Source organism: Lytechinus pictus, chromosome 2, assembly GCF_037042905.1.
Source record: "Lytechinus pictus isolate F3 Inbred chromosome 2, Lp3.0, whole genome shotgun sequence".
Lineage (NCBI taxonomy): Eukaryota > Metazoa > Echinodermata > Echinoidea > Temnopleuroida > Toxopneustidae > Lytechinus > Lytechinus pictus.
In genome coordinates, this window is record NC_087246.1 from 993,721 (window position 1) to 1,020,537 (window position 26,817).

Below are 26,817 nucleotides of genomic sequence, written 5' to 3' on the forward strand. Positions count from 1 at the left end.
TTTTTTCTCTATCACGGACTTTAATTTCATTCTTGTGCATTGAAGTAATGACCTACAGATGATTTCAGATTTGAGGCAACAGGGATACAGTTCTTGAGGCAGTCAAACTTAAAAAAAATGATTATCAAATAATATTATCAGATTGCAGTTGGAACATTACAATAGGCAAAATAACTCATTCTTATACTGCTGATAGTTTTGTAAAGTGCAATTTGACATGGGCAAGAAAAAAAAGTTCATCTACAAATAAGCAAATCACACACATCAACTGGAAAACCTACACAGCTAGAGATTTTAAGGTACATTGTAGTTGGAAATAAAACGTTTGGAGATTAATAGTCACTCAGTCACTACTGAATACTCAAATTACATGGACAGGGATGACCCAGTTCCCATAGCCAATACATTGAGAAAGTAATCTTATAGACAGTTTTTTTTTCTGTAACCTGTATAGAACATCATTCTCCAAATTCCAACTGAAATAGGTCATAATTCCTGATTTTTTAAATAAAAAGCAATTAACTTTGAAAGATTGGATTGTCATTTTCAAATGCTGATTGACCCACACAAAAGTATGGTAAATTGATATCTTAAAAAAATGATAGCTGGAGATTACAATAATGAGAAGGAATATACTTTATCAATAGTTTTCTCTGTACAAAATACTTCAGATAATAAGAGGCACTTGGCGTTTTTATGGAAAATTAAACAATCATGGTGATTTTCAAACTGAACTTGCTACGACAAACATTTTATCCCAGGCATGTCACTTTAAGAAAAAAATATTTTACATCTATAATGTTTCTTATCATATACAGACTTTAAAAATTATTTTTGCGCTGTCAAGAATACATAACTGTATTATACTGCACAAAATATTGAAAAATAATATTATATTACTCACAAACCCTCCTCCCTTCAGTTTCTAATACTAAAGAAAATTCTCAAATTATTTAATTATCTTAAGAAATGTGATATGACAAACATTCAATTTAATTCAAATGATTATCATCTTGCTTTTTAAAAATTCCATTGCAAAACTGTTAATGCTTAAATCATAATCTGATAAAGTTGAACATTACCTCTTTCAAAGTTGATAGCAATATAATTTTATAACTTGTAATATTGTGATAGTCTTTTTTAATTCATGGAATATCGAATAAACCACAACTGATAAATACAATATTCTATTTTTTATACAAATATCCAAAGTTACAGATCATTTATTTAAACATTTGGTCTCAAATTTGATGGCATGATAAGAGGTCTCTGGAATTGCTATTAAAAGAAGAATTGACAACATCAGTCCTTTATACCATTGTAATCGTACAATTCATTATATTTTATATTTTATGCAAGTTTACTTAACAAATTCAAATCAACCAAATATTCAGATCAATTTTTCAAATTGGCTTGACCAAGTATTTATTGAACAAAATAAAAATCTATTTCAAAACAAATCATTTGTTAATGAATCTAACTTGTTAAACATATGGTACTTCTTTGCAAATAGTAGAAGCAATTTACTACCTGAGAACTTGACAAGGTCTATCCAATAATTCACTTACATCTGTTTGTTTCAAATGGTTATCAAGAAGATTTGAAGTTCTCTGATTCTTTTTAGATTTTTGATCTGTGTTTAAACTCTCGACCCTGGTTAGACCACATAGCTAGGGATATCATACAGAATTAACTTATAAAGGGAGGCTAAATAATCATATGCAGCATAATTTCATACATTAAGCTATCATAAGTGCTTCTATTTTAATCAATTCATAATTTCAAATAATGAAATTGTAAAATATGAACTTAAAATTAATTCCAAATTCACATCTTCATTAATCAGTAAGCTAACAATTTTGTTGTTGTAAATTTGCTTTGAGTGCCTTAAGCATCTAATTAAGATAAAAAGTGCGCTATGAAAACCTTAATTATCATCTATCACTATCTTTCAAAGTGTTACTTCATGGCCCTTCATCTATATATCCAATCAATACAACTGCAGTTTATTATTACATTCTTATTTAGATGCCGTGATTGTGATTTGTAATACCATGGTTTGTTTATATTACAAGGTAGACATTATTAGTACTCTGTTGGTGTATAGAGATGGTCCTTTAGCTTAGGTCAGAGATAGCTACACATTGGTTCAGGTATTCTGAGTACAACTTCTCCTGGAGAACAAAGAGACAAACAAAAAATAAAAAGACAATTGTAATTAAAGACTGCAACAATGAATACAAAAAGTGCTATTTTTTCTACCACACCTAATAAAGCATGTAAAACTAATTTGGCCTCATTTGGGTATTATGAGCCCTGTGGGTTCTTCCATTGCAAGTGCCTACTTCAATGTGCAGATGATACCAGATATGGGGTGACTCGGTCTCATAAATGATAGGTTATGGGTTCAAACAAGACCAAGTCATACTATAGATATAAACATGGGACCTTCTGCCTTCTTCCTCAGCATTTAGATTGGAGAAGGGTAATTATAGTATGTTATATTATGCAGGGACTGCTGGAGAACCCTGGGTAAATAAAATATTTTTTTTATTATTATTACATACTGATTGATATCTTACCTTTGCTCCCTTTACTTGTTTCTGTACATACTCTCTCTGTTCACTGAAGTACCTCTTCTCTTTACGAGTCAATGTAGGCTTTAATCTGTATTATGATGACAATATATAAAACAACTGATTAATAACCATTATCAGGTTTAACACTTTGTCATTGATTACCAGAGGAATGTTACATAAATACAGACTTAAAAATCATTAATATGTCATTTAAGGTGAAAAGGAATTTTTTTCATGCAACCATTCGTCAGAGTGAATATTTGAACCAATACGCCAGGATAGGACGGCATTAACAAGCACCCTGGGTATTCAAGAATTGTACATCATAGAAAGTGGCATTATTTCATATATCAGATTACACATATACAATAGAACATTCAATTTGTACTTTCATACATTGGGGGAAAAAAACCCTGAAAAGTCATGCTCAGAATCTCCGAGAAAACTTATGTCTCTATATAAAGACACATACCCGGTACCCAACTAAAACTTAATCTTACATACAACTCTGGAGGACGAATGAGTGCCTCCACAATCCAATCCAAGGTTCTACTGTATACATAGGATAACTTTGCCATTATGGCAATAACCATGGTAATGGAGCTCCGTAGCTAATCCAAATCAAGATTCCCATGGCCATTTCCATAATGGAAAAATTTTCATGTATTATGGGTTTATAAATACAATAGTACCAAGTACAGTGTACTACCAAGAATGCATAGATGATACTTTCTAAAGGCGTTTATTTAATAAGATATTTCTTTAATTGGTCTTAACTTCTTACTTAATTGGGTATGAATATCCTGTCTGTTCATAATTATGCAGGAAATTCAAAAAATTAGTCTGGAATCTGATTTATTAGAGATTGCATTACAATTATACAATTCCAACCGCCAACGCAATAAGAAATTTCAGGGATTGTGTGAAATGAGATTGCACTTGATTTAGCCAAAACTAGATGCTCAACAATCCTGGGATTTGAAATATTGATGAGGACAAGGACTTAAAAGAGGGCTTAGAGTCCTTGATATACAATAAAAGACAGATTAAATTCCCCCCCCCCCCCCCCCCCCCCGGTCATACTCCCAGGTACATGGATGTTTAGAATCATAACAAAGCAATCAATCTTTTAATCCTTTATCAGAATTAGAAATAAATCCGAATTCACATGGTAGATTGACAAATAAGAGCAACGCCCATATTCTAAACATCCTTGTACCTGGGAGTATGAAGGAGGAGGAAATTTCATCAGTCTTTTGTTGCATTTCTATATGTTCATTCCCCTACCAACACTTAAAACACATCCATTAGTCTGTCTATAGTGTTAGTGGTTTCTAAAGGAGGCTTAAATATACAAAAAAAGATAAAAGAATTAAACATGGGGATACATGTCTGACTTACATTCTAATAAATAGCAAATAACAATTTATATTTGTAAACATATTATCAAAGCAAGCCTATTGTCTAAATTGAACAGAAAAGTGCATTACACTTGTTATTTATAGATTATACAATGAGGGGGGGGGGGTGGGGGGTAGTGTTTGTATGAAATTTTTAATTCTATGTATATTAAACATGCCAGAGGCTCACTAGACAAAGCAACATATGTAGGCTTTATTGCAAGTTATTTCAGTTTAATTCAGAATATTCCAGGGAGGAAATGAAACTGTCATTATTACCTACTTCTGCAATACTGCAGTATTTCATACAAAACACCCCCCTCCTCCACATTGCATAACAGGAAATGAAAGAGACATAATAAATAGCTATGAGTCTCTAATGTAAACCAGTCTGAGCTAGTCTATTTATAGACTACCAAATTCTTTCATAATCATATCAATTCCACACAAAACAAATAACATTAGACTATCACCTGCTACATAATAACAGTATGTAGATTCTATCATAGGGCATAATGGTTGACATAAAACCTAAGATGTGCTTATCAGATATTGATATCTTTCAATACATAGAGCAAATACTGTATATCTGCTAGACTTGTTCTTTTTCACACCAAGAAGTAGTTGATGCATATAAAGTCCTCATTCAAACCCAGACATAATGACATAATAGCATAAATTGATTTAATGTGTTATGCCAGGCCAGCATATTGCATTACATGAATGGGGAATGATAACGTTCTGGATATAGCAACAGCAGGGGGCCTCCCTTAACATTTAAACAGGAAGTCATTAACAGGTGAATAGCTAGCTGTCTGTCTGGATCTCATTTTGATTCTATAGACAGATTCTTATACACATTATGTGCTTCAATAGAAACTGATTTTAGTAATCATTATTGGTAGGTAGACTAATAAAGAGGTGACTGCTCTAACAAGTTTTGACTATTCTCAAATAAGATATTAGAGGAGCACAACATCTATTTACAGCATTTAAAATTATATTTAACTATCTATGATGAAGATGAAAAGAAAACAAAAGTTCCTTAATCCCAAGTGTTTTGAAAGCTCATATATACTGAAGTCTAGTTCCATATATTTGTTTATATTGGAAGTTTGTTAACCATCTTTTCTCCATATTTTAATGGTAAATTTCACTATCTTAGTTACCATTTCTAGACAATTATCAACAATTGAGCACCGAATGTGCTGACGAATTTAACGTCTAATGTTAGTGATTATTGTCGCAATTGGCTATCCATAGCTAAACTACAACTTAAGATTAGAATTATACTGAAGACCAGGGGAGAGCTTCATGAAATAAAAGGTGATTTTCACTGATAAATTAGTACTGAGCTAAACAGATGCAAAGATTTTGGCACTTAATAATAGTCAGTGAAAAACACTATTTGTTTCCTAAAACTGCTCCCTGGAATACGGGCCAAGGGATTCATGACCCTGGATGTTAAATCTATATACCCACCTTGTTGACAGCTTAGCAAAGAGAAGAAGGAGGAAGCATATAAGAGCTATACCAATCATAGCATGTAGATGATACTCAATAGGAATAGTATGCCAAATACCTCCTATAGGACTCTGAAAAAGATAAAAAAATAAATATGATAACATTTATCATCATCAATCATCATCGTCATCATCATCATCCTCAACAAAATCATCAACATTGACATCATCATTGACCAATTCACCATTATCACTACCATCATCGCCACCGATACTGATATATCAACATCAAAGATAACCATTCCACCCCACCCACCCTCATCACCCAGAATCTTATTTACCAGGTATGATTTCAGCATGGTAGCTCCATCTTCTCCTAGTAATCCTGATGTAAACTCATCAGACACGGTACTGGCCAAGAAGTTAATGAAGAGAAGAAATGGAAGCAACAATCCAAGGGCGTAGAAGATCAATGATTTACCCTTAGCTCGGAAGTTGTAGGAATTTGCTTGCCTATGAAGAATACAAAATAAAGAGACTAGGTTATTCAAAAATAAAAATTTGAAATACTAATGGAGCTTAATCTGACTTCTCTTTTCAGCATTGTAAACTATTTAACAAGGACAATGACCCATTTCATGTTCACTTTTTTCATTCAATAATCATAGATCATGAAAAGAAATATTTTATAGATGTATGAATTGATAAGGGCAGATCGTACACAGAAGAAAACTATGGTATGTGAACATTATGGGAAGTGAGGTTTCTCAAAAATCAAAGAATATCAAAAGTCATTGGAGTGACATCACACTCTGAATCTGAGGAAATGATCAGTGGTATACAGACAGGTCAATTCATTCAATGTTCTGATACATATTAGCCTATACATGTATCATCAGATGGTGTTTACAATTGTATTTTTGTACATGGTTTGCTATATAGACTTACAATTAAACTTAATCAACAATTTGTTGTATCTAGTCACAGGTATTGTAAAATAATGATTTGTAATCAATTCTCGCTACCCCAAATAGCGATTTCCCCGAGATCCGGGAAAATCCCTGTAACGCGCATTGCATTATGGGATAGCTTTTCGGTATTACAACTTCCTGTTCGGAAGTCCAATGCACTGTTTTGCCATTCAGATCAACAGTGCCGTCATGCACAACACAACGCTGCTTTCGCTCGGAAAGTTCGTGATCACAACCCTCTCTTTCACGATTACAGTTTAACGGCCTTTTCTGCTTAATTAAGTCACTAATTCTGCCCGAAGCTTTCCATTGTAAGGTATTCCTCTGTCAGTTAAGATTTTTTAAAGTTCCGAAACTGATTTTTTATCCATTTTGTGGTCGACAAAAAATTGAACGGAATGAATGCTGTATATATTTAGCGTCTAGTCGAATACGATCGTGATGTCAGGCTGGTCGCTAAATGCAAAATTTTAAGATATTCATTATTTGTTTAATTTTTTTATAACCAAATAAAAACATGAATAAAAATTATTTTCACGTGAAATATATTTTTCATTTTTATTTATAATCCAAATTGAATAAAAAGTATTATAATCTGTACATATTACGCTGATTGGCATCGATTTCAGCGTGGTGGAAAACTCAGTATCGCGAACCTCGCGCGAGCATGACTCTGAACCGGAAGTGGTAATGACGACCCGACGGAGTGAAAATTATCTCGTCTCGCGCATTATGAGATTTTTGTTCCTATTTGGGGTAGCGAGAATTGCAAATTTCAAAACCTTGCTTAAGAATGGTTTATTGTACCTCCCTGGTATGCAGAATAAAGAGCACAATTACATGTTTGTGTAATCCTTAATCCAGATCAACAAGTATCACGGATTACAGAAACATGAGATGGGAAACTACTTACCTGTCTTCATCTAGCTTATCATCAATGATTTTTGAGATGTGTTCACAATCAGTCTCTAGAGTATTGAGTGAGTTCTGAATGGTTTGTTTGATTGTTTTTTCTATATCCTTACACACCTCCTCTATCTGGTTCACACATCGACTCTAAAAGGTCAGAAATGAATGAAAAATCATTTAATTTCAAGTCAAAACATTACACATTCATTCATTTTAGGTAATGGCTTGTCAAAAATTTTAAATGACAAATTTGCTCTCGGCCAATCAAATGCATCGATTTCACTGATGAATTTGATCTCAACCAATCAAGATTAAAGGATTTCAGTAGATTTTAACACTTGTCTGAAAATTGCAAACAAGACAAGAACATTGCCCTGATCCACAAAAGCACTAGGAGAAAATCCCACTTAGCATTTTCCAAGGCAGCTTTTCTTCATTTCCTATGATTTGGTGTATGCAAAAATGGGAGGATAAAGAGCAAAAACACTGAGCAATATTCCTGCTAGGACGAGCTGAATTTGTTTTTAGTGATGATGACTTAATAAAAAAAAATTATTCTGTCAATAGTTTAAAAAAAAAAACCCTTTCATCAAAATATCAAATTGAAGGAATATCAGCAGTGTATTTCGCATATTCTATTCATAGTTTGAGCATCCTCATTATATATGAGACATTGTGTCAATTTGATAAAACTAATTTAAATTGTATCTTATATGTCCCTAGGCTCATCCCAACACTTTTAAGTATATGACCTCAGTTATGATTTCTAATTCTGTCCCAAGACAAGTGTTGATATCATACCTTTCCTGATGATAATGTTGGGATGTATATCGTTGGCATGTTGAAGCCGGCTCGGTTTAAACCAGGTCTCTTACATAGCTCCTGGACAATCTGCATGAGTACACGCTGCATGTAGGAAACAGTTAAAAAATAGTATTTCACAAATAATGTTACAGATTAATCATTCAGAATGCTTTTCTCATTAAGACTCTTCAAGAAACCTTTCCATTCTGATTTTATTTTGGATACTGCTGAAGAGTACTCATCCTGAACATCCATCCAACCCCCATTTTTCTCCATTCTTACCTCATTACATGAAATAGTCAAGCCAATACAATCTTGGTAGATTTTCAGAGGACTTTTGTATGAACTATAAAGCAGAAATAAATACTTTCAGATAGGTCCCACAATAGGGTGAAATGTACAAATGAAATTTTCATTTTGTTTTCATATGGTCCATGAATTTAACTGAAAGAAACATCAGATTCACAATTCACAATCAAATGGATTTGGTTTTACTTGTGTATCTTTTGAGCAGAAGTGTTTTGGTAGTTTATATTTCATGTCACCTAACCTGTAAAGAGATATTCAGGTAGAACTTGGAGATTGACAACATCATCTTACCTGTCTGTCACTCTCATGTCCAGCCTCATCAGCCTTCGTAAGATAGAACTTGACCCGGTCAGCATGTTTCTCATTCAGCTTCTCAACCAGGTTCATTGTCCGTTTACACAGAGCTTGACCAATGGGGTCAAAGAACACAAAGATCAGATCAGCGAGGTCACCTATAGAGTGAGAGAAAGGTGGATTAAGAGAAATTGATTATTCTGATTCTAGTGAGAATTAAAGAAAGAAATATTCATTATATTAATTCTCACATTAAGAAAATCTGATAAATAAGCTTCAGACTGTTATCAATGAAGAGTATTAATTGGGACTTCTAATCCCAGCACATATATCATATCAGTTGGGTGGAAAAAGGTGTCACTTTGGTGTCATAAAAACCAAAGTTTTGTCACAGATGTTCATATAGTAGTAGATAATTAGCAAGGTGCTAATGCAAAATGTATACTAGGTGTTCAAATCCAATTGTTCCAGGTGTTATGATGGTGCTAAATGCCAATGAGTCTATATCAATTGTCATAATCATGTGTCAGATCATCCCAGATCATTTATATCTGGGTTAACATGTACACAGAGCTGGTAAATGAATCATTGATCTATGACTTAGAGCAGATTATACCAGACTATGATTGTCGACTGACATTCAACAAATCAAAAGAAATATAATGTAATGCTGATTATCGTTGCTACTGCCATGTTTGAATGGTCAACAAATTATTGTAGAAGGAATGGTATCCCGTGTGCCAGTTGATTGATGTAAAGAGTTTCTGGTTTTGATCTAAAGAGCAAACCAACAATTCTTTTTAATTTAATACATGATTGAAAAACTATGGAACAGAGACTAGATGTGAACAGACGGACCAGAATAGGAGGCATAGAGGGGAAGAAAGAATCAAGAGATGGATAGATAGAGGGAGATAGAAGAGGTAGAACTGAAAGAGAAAGAATCAAGGGAGGGATGGATGGATAGATAGAGAGAGAGTGAGAGGGAGGGAGAAGAGGAGGGAGACAGAATAGGGAAGAGGTGAAAGAGAAAGAATCAATGAGAGGTAGGTAGAGTGTAAGCTATTGAGGTAAAGGGGAAGAGAGATATAGAAGGGAGAGGGGAAGAGGGAGGTGGCAAGAAAATGAGAAAAAATAGAGGCATGAATAACCCTTAGGATAAAGAGAGAAATAGAAAAACAAAAGAAATAGATGCAACATGGGATAGAAAATGTTAGAGACGACTCTGGAATGAATCCAACAAACAGATCAAAGAATACATGTAGTAGCTTGAAACCTTCCCCAGCCTTCCCGACGCTCCGCCATCTACTGTAAGTACCATCATCCAAATAGCTCTATCGTCACACAGCACAGATGTAAATAGATGCATGCAATCTCCAACCAAACTCCAACCAATCCATACACACACGCCCCCTCAAAAATGCTAATAACTGTCAAATGGCAAAAACCTCACCCACATAACACATCTAATGTTTCATCTTGGTGCCAAGGATGAAATATACATGTAATCACATTGCAGTCGTATTAGAGTTTGAAGCAACCGAGAGAATAACATTCACATCTGAGGAAGTTAGGTTACCAAGAGGAAATATATTCATTAGATACATTTGGCAAAAAGTTGAAATAGTTTTTTTTTATGAGATAAGAATGTTCATCTGTAAAATCGTATCCGATTTCTATTACTTTGTATTATGTTTGAACATGTTGAATGGAAATGAAATAAAGAATTGAATTGAACTGAATTGAAATTTATCCAAGCAGACTAGACTTTTGATCTTCCTTGAAAGAAATATGAAACAAATAAAAATAATTTACTTCACTAAAAATGCTGAAAAGTATCTTTCAGCTTATTAACCAGAAGTAACCTCTTTCTTCTCCTGTAACTAGACTTGTGATTATTCACAACTTTTGACTTCTATCAATAATGCTTGAAACAAAGCGTTAATTTATGAATTAAGCAGCCCAAAAGCAATATTTTGGTACTGTCTGCATAGTATTTGATTATGAAATCACACCTTCCAAGCAAAATGCACTAGATAACCACAATCTCACCAATCTTTTACTCTCATCTATTCTTGCCACAAAATAACTATATTCTTATTTTACTCCTCTATATCATATTGCTGACCCACAGGCTCCGATGCAGCCTAGCCCCAGATTTTCTTAATTACGAGATAACTGGATACATCTACTTGAGTCCCTCCCACAGGCCCCTCGCCTTGCTTGGCAACATGTCTCAGACGACTGGCATCTAGTCACAGACTCCAAGGTGAAGCTTCTCTCTCACCTCGCCCTACTCCTTCGGGTAACTCAGGAGTTAGGTGTTAGAAATCAGAGCTTACTCCCTCCCGCATTCCCAATTACTTGGGCGCCGACATTCCAAACCAGATCGCCCCGCCCAGTTCCGACAAGGTATGGTCGATCATGTCCCTCGCTCGCTACCTCCAGGGACGCAGCCACGTGAGGGCCCGTGTCTGGCTACGACTGTTGGGTTACATGTCCAGTCTAGTCGACATTTTATCAGATTGTCGCCTACACATGAGGCCATTCCAGAGGCATCGTCTTCGCCATTACAAGCCTGGCATTGATTCGCTGCAGTTAAGGATCCCCCTCCCGGCTGACATCTGACACAGCCTAGCCCCATGTACCCACACGTCATTTGTGGCTCTGGGCAAGCCATAAAAGTGCTGGAGATGCGAGGTGTGCGCAACTCCCTCCGACACTTCCAGCACAAGCTGGTAGGCCGAACTGTATTAATCCGCACAGACAACAGGTCTGTTGCAGATTACATAAACCAGCAGGGCGGCACACGGTCAAGCTCCCTCGACACGCTTGCCGCGGACCTCTGGAGGTGGTGCCGTTCGTTGGAGATCGTCCCAGTTGCCTCGTCTATCTCGGGCAGGGACAACCCGATAGTCAAGAAGTGTCTAGCGATCTCTTTATAAGTGTATGTTTCATTGATAAATCTTAATCTTTGATGATTCATGCCTAGTGTTACTAATGGACAATTTTAGAATGTTTCATTTCTGCTGCAGATATAGAGTGAGTATCTCACCACACACCTGTCTTTTCACCCCTTTTATCTCCTCCCCTCCTCACCCTTCCTGTACATGTAGACATTGTACAGGTAAGTTACTTGTAATCAATAGCAAATTAGCAATCAATCACTTGTCTACTTCCTAGATTATTAAAAAGTCTACTCCTGCAATATTAAGGATGATATGGTGCTCAATCAATTACAAGAATTGCAACTGAATTTTCAATCAATTTCAAATAAGTTTCTTGCAAATTTCAATCTCTCCTATTGTCTCTCCCATTCAGTCACCCCCTCTCTCTCTCTATCTTTGGTGTCTGGTCTTTGTCAGTGGGTGTTGAACCAACTAATCTCAATTGCGTCACAGTCTAAAGAAAGCAGAAATGACGTACATTGACTCAATAATCAAACAAACCTACAATGATAATGGAAATGTATCTTCCACATAGGAATGACTTTAAATGATGTATGCAGGAATACAGTGAATTGGATTGCTGATATTCAACATTTGATTTCTAAATCAAGAATTTGTCACATACATTTTCTAAAATTAATTCCCCCACACCAATCCCACATACTCAGATTCAGATAGAATGAAAATGTGACATTTCTATTGATAGGATTATTGAGGCCTATGCGTATTTTAAAAGAATAAAACTTTATAAATTAAAGTAAGTCGATTTGCTCATGCATTTTTTCCTTTGGATGGTACTAGTACCAATATGTAGCTGGTATGTTTATAACAGTTGTCAGTGAATGATTGGAAAGATGTTTCATAAAAGCAACCTTTGTGCCCAATTCATAAAGCACTTTAATACAAACCTTGTTATGACTTTAATTAGTATAATCAAGAGTTTTTCAAGCTATGCTACCCTTGTTTCAAATACTAAGACAATATTTATTGATTTACCTAGCCATAAGATAGCCTGCTCCACATCAAAGGGATACTTCATATCACCATCCACTAACCCTGGTGTGTCTACAAAGGTAACCAGACTAAACTTCTTCTGCTTAGATGTGATCACTTCAGTGTTCAAGTATTCCACCACTCCTGTACATAGGATGGAAACATAGTGGGTTATGGTAAAGGAAACACACTTGAAACATGGTTAGGCAATTAGCATAGTAAAAAAAACTTTCAGGGAACTAATGACCCAGCAATTGGACAGTACTAACATCCAGGTTTCATAATTGTGCAAACTTCATTTAGTAGATCATAAAATATACATTTCAGGGGACAGAGCTTAGTGTAAACAATGACCATAAAATTAACAGGGTGGTCTATAACAATGGTTACTAAAAATAAGATAATATATATTTTTCTTAAAGTCCTTCACATGGTGAAGTTTGACTGTTCATACTGTATCATACAGTATCAACAATGTGAACAAATGTCTGTTAACTTAATATAATTATTAGAACAGACTTTTAGAAACCAGGAATGATTTATATTCAGCATTACACCACAAATATATATAGTTCCTAAAGTGAGATCAAGTATATTACTCTACAGGTAAGTCAAAACATCTGGCCTCAAAGTCACTGGATTGACCTGACTGGAAATAGTTGAATTATCACTAGTATTACAGATTCTAAAAATCCTCAGATATAATTGAATGAAGAAGAAGAGGATATACTCATCTATCTGGATGAACTGGTCTTACTGAGCTACACCACTACATCATGCTGCATTTCCCTGAAACAGAAGTCACAATGCAACTAGATGTAGCAGCGTAGAGCAGAAGACAATCAAGTTACTGGTCTCCAAGATGACTCAAGTCCTCATCAAAACAACGCTCATTTTTAGAGGGTTTTTTTTTAAAAATACACTGTAAAATAATACATAAATTATGTTGGCAATGTCCTGGTGGTGTGGTAAGCTACAAGAAAGTGCATAACTTTCCCATTTAGAGCCTTCTCATCAGCCAAAACATTTTGCCTCTCTAAAAATGTGGGCCAAGCAAAGTGGTGGTTCAGGTCTGACCAAAGCTGACTTAACTTTGATGGGAAAGGGCACAAACATATTAGCTAGCCAAAATCACAAGGCAATGGATGCATGACTGGCTGCAATTTTTCATTTTTATTTATACATGTTATTTCATTCTATACATTTTTTTTTTTTTTTTTTTTTTTGGGGGGGGGGGGGGGCTGGCCCAAATTTTCATCACAGTGAGAAGCTTTTGGCATGGCCTTTGCCCACTGACCTGAAATTACATTTTCCAATTGCCAATACATGATTACCATTAGCCAATATGAAAGTTAAATGGAATTATGAGTTATAGCCTACTTGCAAAATCTTGAAAATACAAAATCTTAACTTTGTTTGATTTGTTTATATTGATAACACAACAGTCAAAGCTTGTTGACCCTAAATGACCTTTGACCTTGAAAATATGATCTGCAACTCATGTCAGATGATTGGTAATACTTGATTAATTACCCTTGTGTCAAAGTTTCATTAAATAGGCCCATACACACAACAAGGTTTAGATTCATTGACCCTAAATGACCTTTGAACTTGGTCATGTGACCTGAAACTCCCGCAGTTTCTTGAAATAAGTCCATATACCATCACAGTTATGACATTTCAAAAACTTATCCTTGGTTAAGAATTCAATGTTGATACAGCCGCCGCCGTCAGAAAAGCGGCACCAAGATTGGTTTTCTATTGACTTCTAGCTTCTTTATCATTCTTACTTTTCAGAAATGAATCCCCCAAGCAAGAGGGAAGTTGGTATTAGTCAAACATTTAACATCCTTAATTTGTAACATTCTCATGTGGCAAGCCACATCCTAAAACAGCATGCCATATTTGAATGGTGATATCACAATAGCGAGTATCTGTCAAGACAACAATTGGTTCAAAAGACATAATATAAGACAGACCGCCAATCATACCAGACTAAAAGTCTGCCACTAGGAAGAACCATTTTATAATTCAACCACCCTCCAATCCTGCAGACATTATGTAAACAGAGACGCACTCCCGGGGTGGAAAGTATAACCCACCAGTCTTTTGGTGGTTGTCAAACAAAAAGCTGAATAGTGTAATTCAGTCAAGTTCAAAAGTGCAACTTTCATGGTTCAACTGGTATTAATTTAACCTTGATATTGTCTGTTGGATCTTTACTTCTGAGAATTAATGAAATTACAGTTCCCAGTTGTGATTCATTCATGATATCTAGATTCAAGGAAGTGCAATGATAATCGATGATTAATATATATTTGGCAATGTGCTTCAAATTCCTTTCCAATCTAGCTCAAGACTGGGCTGGCCAGTATCTTTTTGATGAAACCATTCACATTACCAATATTTGGGCCCGTTAAAGTTTTTAATGATTTAAACATGCATGTGCATGCATGACCTTGAAGAATAATCACAAAAATCTGTGAATTAGCAACAGGATTAACACCCCCCCCCCCTCAAAAAAGAAAAATACTGTTTTGACATATGCTAATTCACAAATTTAAAACATTTCATCAATCTGCAATTATTTTAATATTGGTAATTCAAAAAGAAAAATGCAGTAATGAAATATATTGATGTTGCTAATTTGTAGAATAAAAGATCAAATAAGAAACTTTCTCAATGGATTTAGATACAAACTAAACATCACCTTGACAGTGTTCTCTATATGCTAACATACAGTATATACCAGCCACCGAAACACTCCCAGTGAATCCCATTATACAATATAAAAGATCAACATGTACTTAATTTATTCAAGTCAAGAAGTGTGTCATAAAACGATAAACATATTTTCTGAGTGATTCAACCATACCAACCAACATCTCGATTGAGATAGGGAGAATTCCTGATGCATGTAACCAGTTTCTATACACTTCACCGGGCAGCTGATAGCTATTGAGTCTCAACATTAACATATCAGCATGCAGATGAAGTGTACATATACTGGATAGTATGGATCCAACTGCTGCTTCCTCTTGACGTCCTCATAACATCCTGCTATAAGTCACATTGTGATGGTTTTAAAAAAAACTCACCTTCCAATTTGGCCAGCTCCTTGAAGTGTGGGTAAAGATGGAGAGTGGCATTTCCCTGTATAAAGATAAAATATGAAAGATGTTTGGGTTTGATAGCAAAATCAGCTTCATAGCTTGCACATACGCACACCTATGTAACCTTCCTCACAAAAGCTGATTAAGGGTGTGTCAAGAATATTTCAGTTTCATGTAATAATGATAATTCCAATGAGACAGTATTTCATTACATTTTCCATTTAAAAACTTCAATAGGACTGGGCAGTAAGGAATTCATTCATTTTATGAAAGATAAAGATTTCAGTGCAAATGTGTGGTTAGAATTATCTTTGTCTATTCTAAAAAAATATCAAAGAAATTTATGTAAATATCCACTGTGTTAGATAACAAATGAGAAAAAAGTAAAAGATAACATTATGTAAGCATTAATTTTGCAACCAAACAATTATTGTAAATACATTTTTTTGTAATCTGTATTTTTAAACTTGTGATTGCATATCACATTGTTCTTTAAGTGTATTTGAATTTTTGTATCACAATGCATTCTGGGGAAAACCTATGCAAATTCTCCATGTTTTCATTCAATGAACACATGGCGCTTTTCAAATGAGAAGTTTCTATAAGCTTTCAAATCTAGATCACAATGATCTTTAAAACCTTTAAATACAATGGTGTTTTAAAGTGCTCAGATAGCCACTCAATATGTGTACATGATATCCTTCTTTGGTGCATTCCTCCCTTACTTCCTCTTAACAAATGTAAGAGCCTCTACTTATTAAATCTTTCTACCAGAATCCTTGCCTCAAAATAATCCTCCCATTTGAGCACAGATTAAAAAGCATCGGTAAAGCTGACGTTACAGTATATGCACATATTGCAAAGGCAGTAAAATAAGTTCGATAACTGTTACGCTACCTTATGTCTCATTTACTTGTTAAACAGTCCCAAGACTCGCGAAGTATATTTTAATTTACACTACCATCTTTCAAACCTTCATCATAATCTAACATAAAGCAAAATAAAATACATGAACTATGAAAGCGAGTTTTCTGCTTCAGCTCCGTCCATTGTGGAGCTCCTTACAGAAGCAGTAGAATGGAAAACATGTTTGCCTAAGTGTATCAAATTCACCCTATGGCAAGACTAATCCAACCTTATGTGTTAGGAGAGCGAGTTACATGGAGAGGGTGTATTTTCATCCAGTCACTAGAACATAAATTAATGAAACACTTTGTCAGAATTTTGCAGAATCTTCTACTGAAGCTTAACACAAAGAAAGCAGTGAAAATGAAGTATAAATACAATTGTATAAAAGCCCAATGAAACATTGTAATTCTACTCAAGTACAATTAGATTTAACGAGGCCTTATTCCCCAAAAAAGTTTTGATCACCATTCCAGTACATGCATTACTTTAAAAATATAGTACTGACAGTAAAACATTCTTTGCCAGTGTTTGACTGAATAGAAACATGTTCTAGCCTTTTTTATTAAGTCGCCTCCACTGTTACATCATGGACAAACATGTAATTTGATTTCAGCCTTGGTTCCATCCTCTACATGTAATAAACTGATTTCAAGGATTTAATTTTAGAGCATAAATTCATTTTCTTCTTTTAAGGTTTTATTTTTATAAAAATTATGATTCTATCTTACTTCCTGCTCAAGATAATGAAAAATGACCCATTCCCACTCCTCTTAATGTAATAATATCATTGAAAAAATGTCTTTCCCATTGGTGCATGAAGGTCCAATTCTATCTCCTGATTGGCTGTTTGTTCAATGATTGACAGGTGAGGTTGATCTATTATCTAAAGAAGGGGTGTTTGTTGGATTACTGTAAGAGGGGCATGTATAATCACGATTGTCTATCCTTGTGGGTGATAAATACTTGTCTGGAGGCAACAATGATAATGCCATAGCCATATGAGCAAAACCTACTTCAGACCAACCAAAGCAATGACATACCATCGTTCAGTTTGGAGTTGGTCTTGATGGTCTGACTGCATTTTAGTATGGATGACGAGGAGTTTGGTGGCTACCTCTTATCATCAAACTACTGAATTGTGAAAATAGAATGATGTAGCTTCCTTATTCTACATTGTACAAGCCATCCCTTTACACTTGTAATGCAAATGCACACAGAAAATCAAAAGGACCATAAAATAATGGATTTTTGTACTTAGAACATAGCAAACCTGCACTTTTCCACTCCCCTGGGAGCATTCCAACAAGTTTCAAGATTCAATTGCTAGGCATACTACATGGGCTTGTGCATCTTCCCCGAGTACCTATTTAGCACCTGGGTGGAGTGTAGAAAAGTGTGAATCAACACCTTGCCAAAGAACACTAGGCAGTAAATGCATAAACTTTACAATATATTTCTGTCTGCACATCTAGGCCCCGTCTTAAAAGACACTTTTCTGACTACCTAGTCCCAACCAAGCCAGGGTGAAAAAATTACTTGTTCTTATTTAGACGCTCCTACTGAGGTAATGGGAGGAATTATGGGAATGACTTTTGTCAAATTCTGATACAAAGGTGAGCCCAGTGAGACATTTTACTGGCTACCGTAAAGCAGTCAGTCCAAAGATCTTGACATGATGCAAGAACTAGTCTGATTGTAGATGTGCCTTTACATGCATGATCAAATGAGAGGAAAATCGGGTTTACTAAATATGTTGCTGTTTATGGTTTTTTGTTAAAGGTAATGTCGATTGTCAATTTAAAGATAAGATTCTGTATATCAATTCTAATTTAATATTGAGCTTTACAGGCTATTTGGCCAAATTATGCTGTGCTATCCTCATACACTGTAAACACAAATTATTATCTAGCCGAATAGAGATTCCCGATTATTGCTGTTTTTTTTTACAAAGTTTCTGCATTTGTGCATGTGATTTGTTCTAATTATTATCATTGGAAGAATGATGGCTACAGAAGAAATTGCCATCATTCCATATGCCATATTTTTTTTATTTGGTTTTATTTTCTTATTGATGAATACCATCCCCACTTTTCTACCCCCTTCCCATCCCCTTTTCGTCAGGACATGGCGCGGTCTATTAAAACGTGTTTACCCGTTTATCAGGCATCTTAATAAGGCATCTAGACCCTTTATCAGCAATGTGCAAATGCCCCTGAAAACTTTTGATGGGCACAAGCTTAACTTGAAAAAAATACAAATGTTGTATCTAATTAAGATCGAAGATGTCTGAAATCAAATCTAAGATGCCCAACTATCATGATTTACAACAGGTGTCTGCAATGAACCAATCTATTACATCTCATTGTTTAATTTATCCCTTACATCAATTATATCAATAGGAAATACACATAGAAACATGGCACAAATTACCCCTGCGCTCTGTGAATAAGTCTCCCCTATCCTTGGTTGGGGCATTTAAATGGATTCGTCCAGTTGCTTGACATTACATGCCAGTCATGATATAATGGATAGCTATATAGTGCAATGTCCAGTGACAGTCCAGGCCAGCTATCTTTCTGACCAGCCAGCCAGACAACCTTGATGATCAGTTTGCATTGAAGGGGGGGGGGGGGTCATTTTGGCCAGCAAACATTAAAGACATTTATGTAAATCAGGTTTCTCTGTTATCCATACTGCTACTCAGCCAAATGATACATATAAAGGCAAGGACATTTATCTCAGTCACCCTGATATAGAATCGTTTAATATAAGATAATCCCTCTTCAGCATTTTACATGTCAAGTCTTTTTTTGTTGGGTGGGGGGGGGGTGGGGTAGGATGTAGTACAGTGGAGTCAGCTGGAATGAAGAGCAGGGATTAGGTAGATAGCCCCCCCCCATAATGAAATTAGAAATGATATGATATACCATAAAATGAGGGGAAGGGGAGAAGGTGCCCCCCCCCCCCCAACAGTGTGGAATTTTAGAAATCTTTCAGAGTGTGCAATCTGGCGCAAACTTTGATATACGTAAAGGCATTATGAAGAGAAAAATTCAAAATTAAATGTTTCTGAATGTTACTGATGTTAAAAAGTGTTCTAGATGGTTTATAAAACACAGAAAAGTTGTCTAGAACCCTCTTAATAACATCTTGTCATCATTAAACGAAGCCATTTTTTTTTACCATATACAGATTGGCTGATGTTCTTTTTTTCAAATTTTTTTAATGAAGAGCGTGATTAGTATTAGGTTTGCAGTATAGTGGTAAGTGAACGTACTCGGGCACCTCAAAAATTCATCCCACAATAATGATATGTCACTTAAAAAATCATGAAATTTTTATAAAACTTTGGAAAAATCTGGGATTTAAAGACTAACATCCCAGAAGAGGACTACCAATTTAAAAGTCAGGTGACATAGTTTGTGCATAATTTGTTCAGAAATGGCTAAATAAATCCAAACATAAACATGTGAGAAGTATTAAAGATACCAATCACATACATCACTAGATCATATTTGCTAAATAATTGTAATAGATGTGGATGCATCCCCTTCAAATAATGCAAGCAATAGGGAAGGAACTTTTAAAAAGTAAATCAATAAAATATTAAAAGCTTGGATTTTAAAACTGGTACAAATACATGTAAAGATATTATCCTTCAATGTGATTTTAAAAAATCTAGTTTAAATGTTGTTGATTTGCTGTTTTCAGAAACAGCCTTTTTTCATCTAAAATGAGACCGATCCTCGGCTTTAGTCATAATGCATCAAGGAAAGTCAATATGAAATGGATTTGATAGCACAAATTCATGGTTTTTATTTTTACGAGTATTTAAAAAAAACTGATGAAATTGGATGAAAAAGATACCAATTATAAAACTCCCAATAATCTCTTTCTACATGGATTTGGGGGCAGTTTTGTAAAGATTTTGACTAAATTAATGCCCTTGAGTAAAACTTAATGAAAGAGGCAAAAATGGTATCAAGAATGAGGGCAAAAAATGTGGTAAAGGTTACTGCACTAATTTGTCATCACCTATTGAAAACCTGACCTTCATTACCGGTTAATTATTCATTCAGCAGAGGGAGTGGCTTACTGACCATTAGCTGGACAATCCTAGCCAATGGTCAGTTGCTCACTCATTCCTATCACTCAGAAAAGCCTGGACGATTGCTAATGGACTCACACAAGTCATTCTGAGCTAGACTGACCCCACGCTGGAAAGTGACCAATAGGATGATCGCTAGAATGGTCAGAGCGCTGGTTGGTAGCTAACAACAGACAATGTCCATTTCACTATTTCCATATGACCCAGCCGCAGTTTCCATGGTCTGCCCAACTGTTAAGATTCCACGCAAAATAATGCTATGAACGGGAGGATTCTGAAAAATGATCTAATTTTTTTATACTACCAAGGGTATTGCTTTCACAATACAAAATTAAGTTTTAAAAAGATTCATACTTTCTTGGTTTAATGCTTAACAGCAGTGAAGGCGAATATGAAAAGAAATTAAGGCAAAAAAAAGTGCTATTGGGTTTCACCCCAATTTCCTCAAAGACCCTAATATTGCTATGACAATGTTGCAGATGACTAAAGATTTGACCAAAGGGAATTATAGTTCCACAATTATAGACAATCCAAATCTATAAATCAAGAGTGGAGAGTAAAAGAAAATTCTTAACTGGTGGATTTCAGGCCCTCTGGACATATTGTAAATGAAAGAAAATGTTGCTGCATGCTCATAAAGAGAGAAAGGGGGTGACAATTCTTACAGTGAGTGACTCCCGTTTACGTCCACTAGTGATGAAGGAGAAACCTTGGGTCTCGATGGCAACTCCTGTCCTTTGGACATGTTCTTCAACATACCTACAGAAAAAAAACAGAAAAAACATAAAAAGTTGTGAGTCAGGGAAGCAAAATAAAAAGAAAAACAGGAGTGAGGCAGACATAGAAAAAAATAGTGAGATTAAAAGTGGGAGAGGCAGAGAGATAAGGGAAACAAATGCATAATATAGCTCAATTATCAAGATATTAAATGCATAGTTTTGTATATCCTTTACTCAACATACAAAGTCTATTATACAATACTAAATCTGATATCACATTGTCATCAAAACATTATCATCATCCCTGATGAAAACTACTGATGAACATTAAAAAATGCTTATTTATAAATATTTAAGAATTGTGTTAGTCAAAGGCATTAATCATTCTTTGATAGTTTCATTAATGATTGATCTTATGCAATTCATTTAAGAAATTATAACAAGAGAATAAAAAGGGTTCCTAAAATGAAAGTGATTTGGATACATGGAAATAAAATCAAATTAGGGAAACAGCATAAAACGTTTGAACTAATAACACATTCATACCGTTATTACAGAATATCCCTGTCATCCTAAATCAATGACGACAACAATACAAGATAGTATTTCAGCATAGTCTTGAACTTGAAAACATGATGGCCACGGATGATTATCTCATTTCCGCAACATCATAAAAAGACCAGGCAAAGTATTCCTGTAACGATCGTAAAGCTACATCCGAAAATGAAATGGGCGTTGTCTCCTCAATTACCCATCCAAAAACTCCAAGCAGAAGACAAAGGCACTTGTAAATAAAAAGAGATGTAACAATTATCTCAGCACCTGGGATAATTTACTTCAGGTCAAGTTGATCCAAGCACTTGCACTAATGAAGCACCAAGGTTGTGGTAACAGATCAAGCCCTTAGAAGGAACAAAAATGTTGAAAAGGAAAGATTATGTTGCTCCACTATCGCTACCGCAATGGCCAACCGATATGGCCGAAGCATCCCATGCAATACATGCCAAAGCAAAAGCATGGAGTGACCACACTTCAAGCTCTACACAATACGAAAGACTAAAATAAGCAGAAGTTCCCGCCTATATCTCTACGTAACAAAACAAAAGTCTGTGAGGGGTCCTCCAATCACGTTCATGGCCCTGGTCACATGGTCAGTTTGCATTTTTTGATTAATAATCTTCATCACCTAAAAGGCTTTGACCTGAGAGAGCCTTGAGCCAGCCTCGCTCTCCTGTAGACACAAACCTCACATGGCCTTGCTACTCAACTAAACTCTTGTCCAGGGGACATACACACTGACCAACTGGATGCATGCATAGCTCAATGCAGCTGTACAGCGCCCCTCGGCGGTCAATGCAAGAACTGACCAATGTCTAGTGCTCCTACAGAGAATGCTGCCAGACAAAGTATTACAAAAGAATATTAAATGAGAGAGCGGATATGCCATGAAGCTGTGTACTACCAGGCAATGCAATACTGACCATCACAGTTTGGCCAATGGCTAGCTGTGAACTAGCCATTGCCAAATTATAGTCTCTTTCATCAGACCTTAAATTGTTGAAGCAATCTCTGGAACTGTATCATTAAAATCTCTAGTCTAATCTCAAGTCAATATATACTCAATGATCATATGATCTGCTACGCAAATATCCATCTGCTATCAGGGTTATCAAACTTAAAGGCAGTGGTTTACCCCTCCTTGTATTCTCTGCATAGTCTTTGAATCAGCTCATGAAAACATTGCCTGTCTAATCAGACTAGGTGGAATTGGTCATCAGGTAGACCTCATACAGCCTTGACCATTCAATTCAGGCCAACTCAAGGCTTGTCTGTGTTACCTCAAGCATACTGTCTGTTTTCTATTACTTGACCTCAGCATTGTCAATGGTCATCTGCTTTGGCGTAAAATGAAAACCAAATAAATATATTTTCAGGGAGGGGTCTGGGGCATACTTGTGTAATGCTCTACTTTCATCATGTTGAAAGAAGGCATTACAAAAATTGGAAGCAAAATAATGCACTGTAGACATGCTAGGGGCATCTCAGAGCTGATCTGAGACAACCTTGGGCCATCCTTGCTTGTTCAATCAGAGTGAAAGCAGGTCATTGCTAATATTTGATGGAGGAGGGGAATGGAAGACCAAGAGTACCCAAAGACAAGGCCTGTGGTCATTCCGTTCACCAACATTCATTCCCTTAGATACAAGGGTGGCGAGTTTCTACAGAATCAAAAGACCTACAGAAGAAGAAAAAAAAGAGAAACCCCTTATTTATTTGAAAGAGAACAATACCAACTGGAACACCTTACAATTACCTGATATAGGTCATCTAGAAAATACGGAGAAACCACAAACATCTTTATGAACCAGTATGGCCTACATTACAGGTCATGCTATCTTGAATACTGTCCTTAATATATTGACCCTCCTTGCATCGGCCTTAACCTACAAACAAGGATTGACCTGATATACTTCACAAGTTCATGCTTTACTTTCTGTATGGCATGCACTTAATGTCAAGATATCAGGGAGAACACATTTATCATCATATCATAGACCCTTCTCGGTAGCATACATGTATATGATCATATCAAGTTAACTTTTTGTTTTTTCTGGATCTTTTTGTTATTCCATTGAGAAATTCATTCATTGATTCTGATACAGAAGCCAGGGCCATTTCATAAAACATCCTAACTCCACCTTGATGCCATCTCTATGAAAAGCCAATCTAGACAATACCCTCACACACTTGTATACCAAAACATTATAATTGAGTGTTTATTCCTCATCTCAAATTGTTGGGATTTTTCATTTTAAAGGACTTGGTAATCTAGAAAATGAAGTTCTGTCCATATTCTAATTTTCAAACTATTAACTTTAGCCACTATCCCACGATAAGGAGATTACTCTTCCTTGGGATGGAACATTATGGTGGCCATGTTACTACTCTCAAATCTCTCTGAACTATGAGAAATAACAAGTGTGCTGAAATGTCATGAAACCACAATACAGCAATCAATTGAAAATATAGTTATCAACGAAAAAAAAAATAGAGCTTTACCTAAAAATAAAATGGTGTTTTTTGTTGAGAGATTTTCATATTATATTTGATGGCTCAGAATGTAATACCAGAAATATTCCAAGAGTTTGGGAAAATCTTCCAGATAAATTATAAAATATTCCAATCACAGATGAATGGAATATTGGCCCTAACGAGTGGAATATTTCTGGTATTTCAGGAAATAAAGCCAACCAATATAATTATCATTTATACACCCCCCCCCCAAAAAAAAGGGAGAAATTTGATTTTACAAGTCATATCACTTATCACATTATGGCATCATCACTTTAGGATCAATTTTGGTCATTGACATGCGACTTACATGTAGAACATTATGACGTAATTGAGCGTAATTGTGATCTATGCTGCACATCGCATTGCTTTCATTGTGGTACGTGCAGGATATTTCACAAATTTGCGCATGCACACTAGACTGTTGAATATGGTCTCATACTCAATGGTAAATTTTGTACAGGAGCTTATGGGATATTTGTCGGATTTCGGTCATTTTAGGGATACTGTATGTTCTGATACTGCACAGGCAATTGATGCAGACCAAAATGCGCGTCTTTAATGTATGGCTAAAATGCTCTATATAGATGATAATGGCTTTTATTCATGGTATCATTTTATAATTGAGATAAATTTAAAGTATACCTCAAAGTCAAACCAAACGAGAAAAAGCATGCATCATGTAATGGTAAACCATATAAGTGGTCAATGTAAGGAGACAAATCATAAACATAACTAGATGAATCCACATGTATATCACCAGACAAATAATAATTAATTTGATTGTATGGCTTTGGTTTGCACTACCATTAATTCCATTCAATTATAAAGATTTGATTTTTCCTTCTTTATTTTTCTTTCAGAGATTTTAGAAGAGACCCATCTTTCTCATTGGAACATTATCTACATGCCTATGAAAAGCCAATTCAGTAAATTATACTGAAGGAAACATTTTGTAAAAAAAAAAAAATTCTGTGTGTGGAGCAAAAGCATAAAATCCCTTGTGATCACCACATTTAATATCTGGTTTAGCAACAGTAAAATTGACATTTTATTTACAGGAATCTTATAACTTAGCATGAACCAATCCTATTTCTGTGCAATTATTATACCATATTGAATTTGTAACAGAGAATTGTGAATACATCTAAATTGACACTAATTTGACTAAAAGCAAATCAAGCCAATTACTGATTTAAAAAAGAATTCTTACAGGCATAATCTATTGCTACTAATTCAGAACAGCAATACATTGGTCGTATTGAGCGACCATAAAGAGAAACAACCCCAGAGGAAAGAAGATACTCTTACCAATTGATAAAGGAACTCTTTCCTGCTGAGTGATTACCAATTAGAAGGACATTGATCTTCTTCCGTGGTGCTAGCAGTCTCAGACCAAGCTTCTTGCTGATTGTATTTAGTCCTGCACAAAAGACAAGAAAATAAAAAAGAACATTACTTTCAATATCAACTAAGAAGATGATAAACCGGAAAGCTCTTATTTTCTACCACTCAGATGGTTACAAAGTGCTCTTACCATGACTGCTGGTTTCATAAAATATAAGTAGAAATCATATGCAAGAAAACTTATCCAGATAACATTCCATCTTTATAACAGATATTACTTGATTCAGTTGCCTACGATGAATTCTCCTTCTGTTCTTTTACAAGCTTGGTCCATGATGTTTCCTGTGGACAGTGATTCCTCTCGTATAGAACAAACTCAAACCCATACCATTCATGCAGAGAAGTCTAACCTCCCACTTTCCTGATTCATGTATGCTGCATTAATGTTACATACATGGTAATGACTCCATGGTTTGTCACTGGTCCAAGCTGATCAATACACCCAGTCTCACCAACATAACCGACAGATAGTATGTCATTGGAGATAAAGGTAATACCTTTGGTTGGTCTGGAGTCAGTATCACCAGTGTGACTATGGCTTTACCCTTGCATAGTCTGTTTGTAGCAGTGGTATTCTTTAGACCTGTTATCAACCCAACACCCTCAATAATAGAAAAAAAAACTCCTGACAATTGCCCTAGCCAGGCTAGCTCGGGTATCATCAAGGTTAAGTATGAAGATTGATTGAAGACAAACAATTGTCTTTGATCTGGATGATGAAAGGATTAACAAGAATGTATTTCTTCATCTGTGGTTGACCACAATCATCATCCATGGCTACCAAGGTTTGTTTCTTCTCTTGTCAATCATCCAACTTAA

At 35.4% G+C, this 26,817-nt stretch overlaps 1 protein-coding gene across 1 annotated transcript; it reads right to left on the reverse strand.

Annotated features, from left to right (window-relative positions):
• LOC129253700 (uncharacterized) lies at window positions 1-26,609 on the reverse strand. The gene is made up of 12 exons (XM_064106823.1): window positions 26,327-26,609; window positions 25,903-26,014; window positions 21,466-21,559; window positions 15,769-15,823; window positions 12,674-12,814; window positions 8,727-8,887; window positions 8,124-8,228; window positions 7,327-7,469; window positions 5,784-5,955; window positions 5,462-5,574; window positions 2,583-2,667; window positions 1-2,174 (listed from the first exon to the last, which is right to left on the reverse strand). The coding sequence occupies exons 1-12, from the start codon at window positions 26,331-26,333 to the stop codon at window positions 2,118-2,120; spliced, it is 1,245 nt and encodes a 414-aa protein (XP_063962893.1). The 5' UTR covers window positions 26,334-26,609; the 3' UTR covers window positions 1-2,117.
• Between the last annotated feature and the right edge of the window lie 208 nt (window positions 26,610-26,817).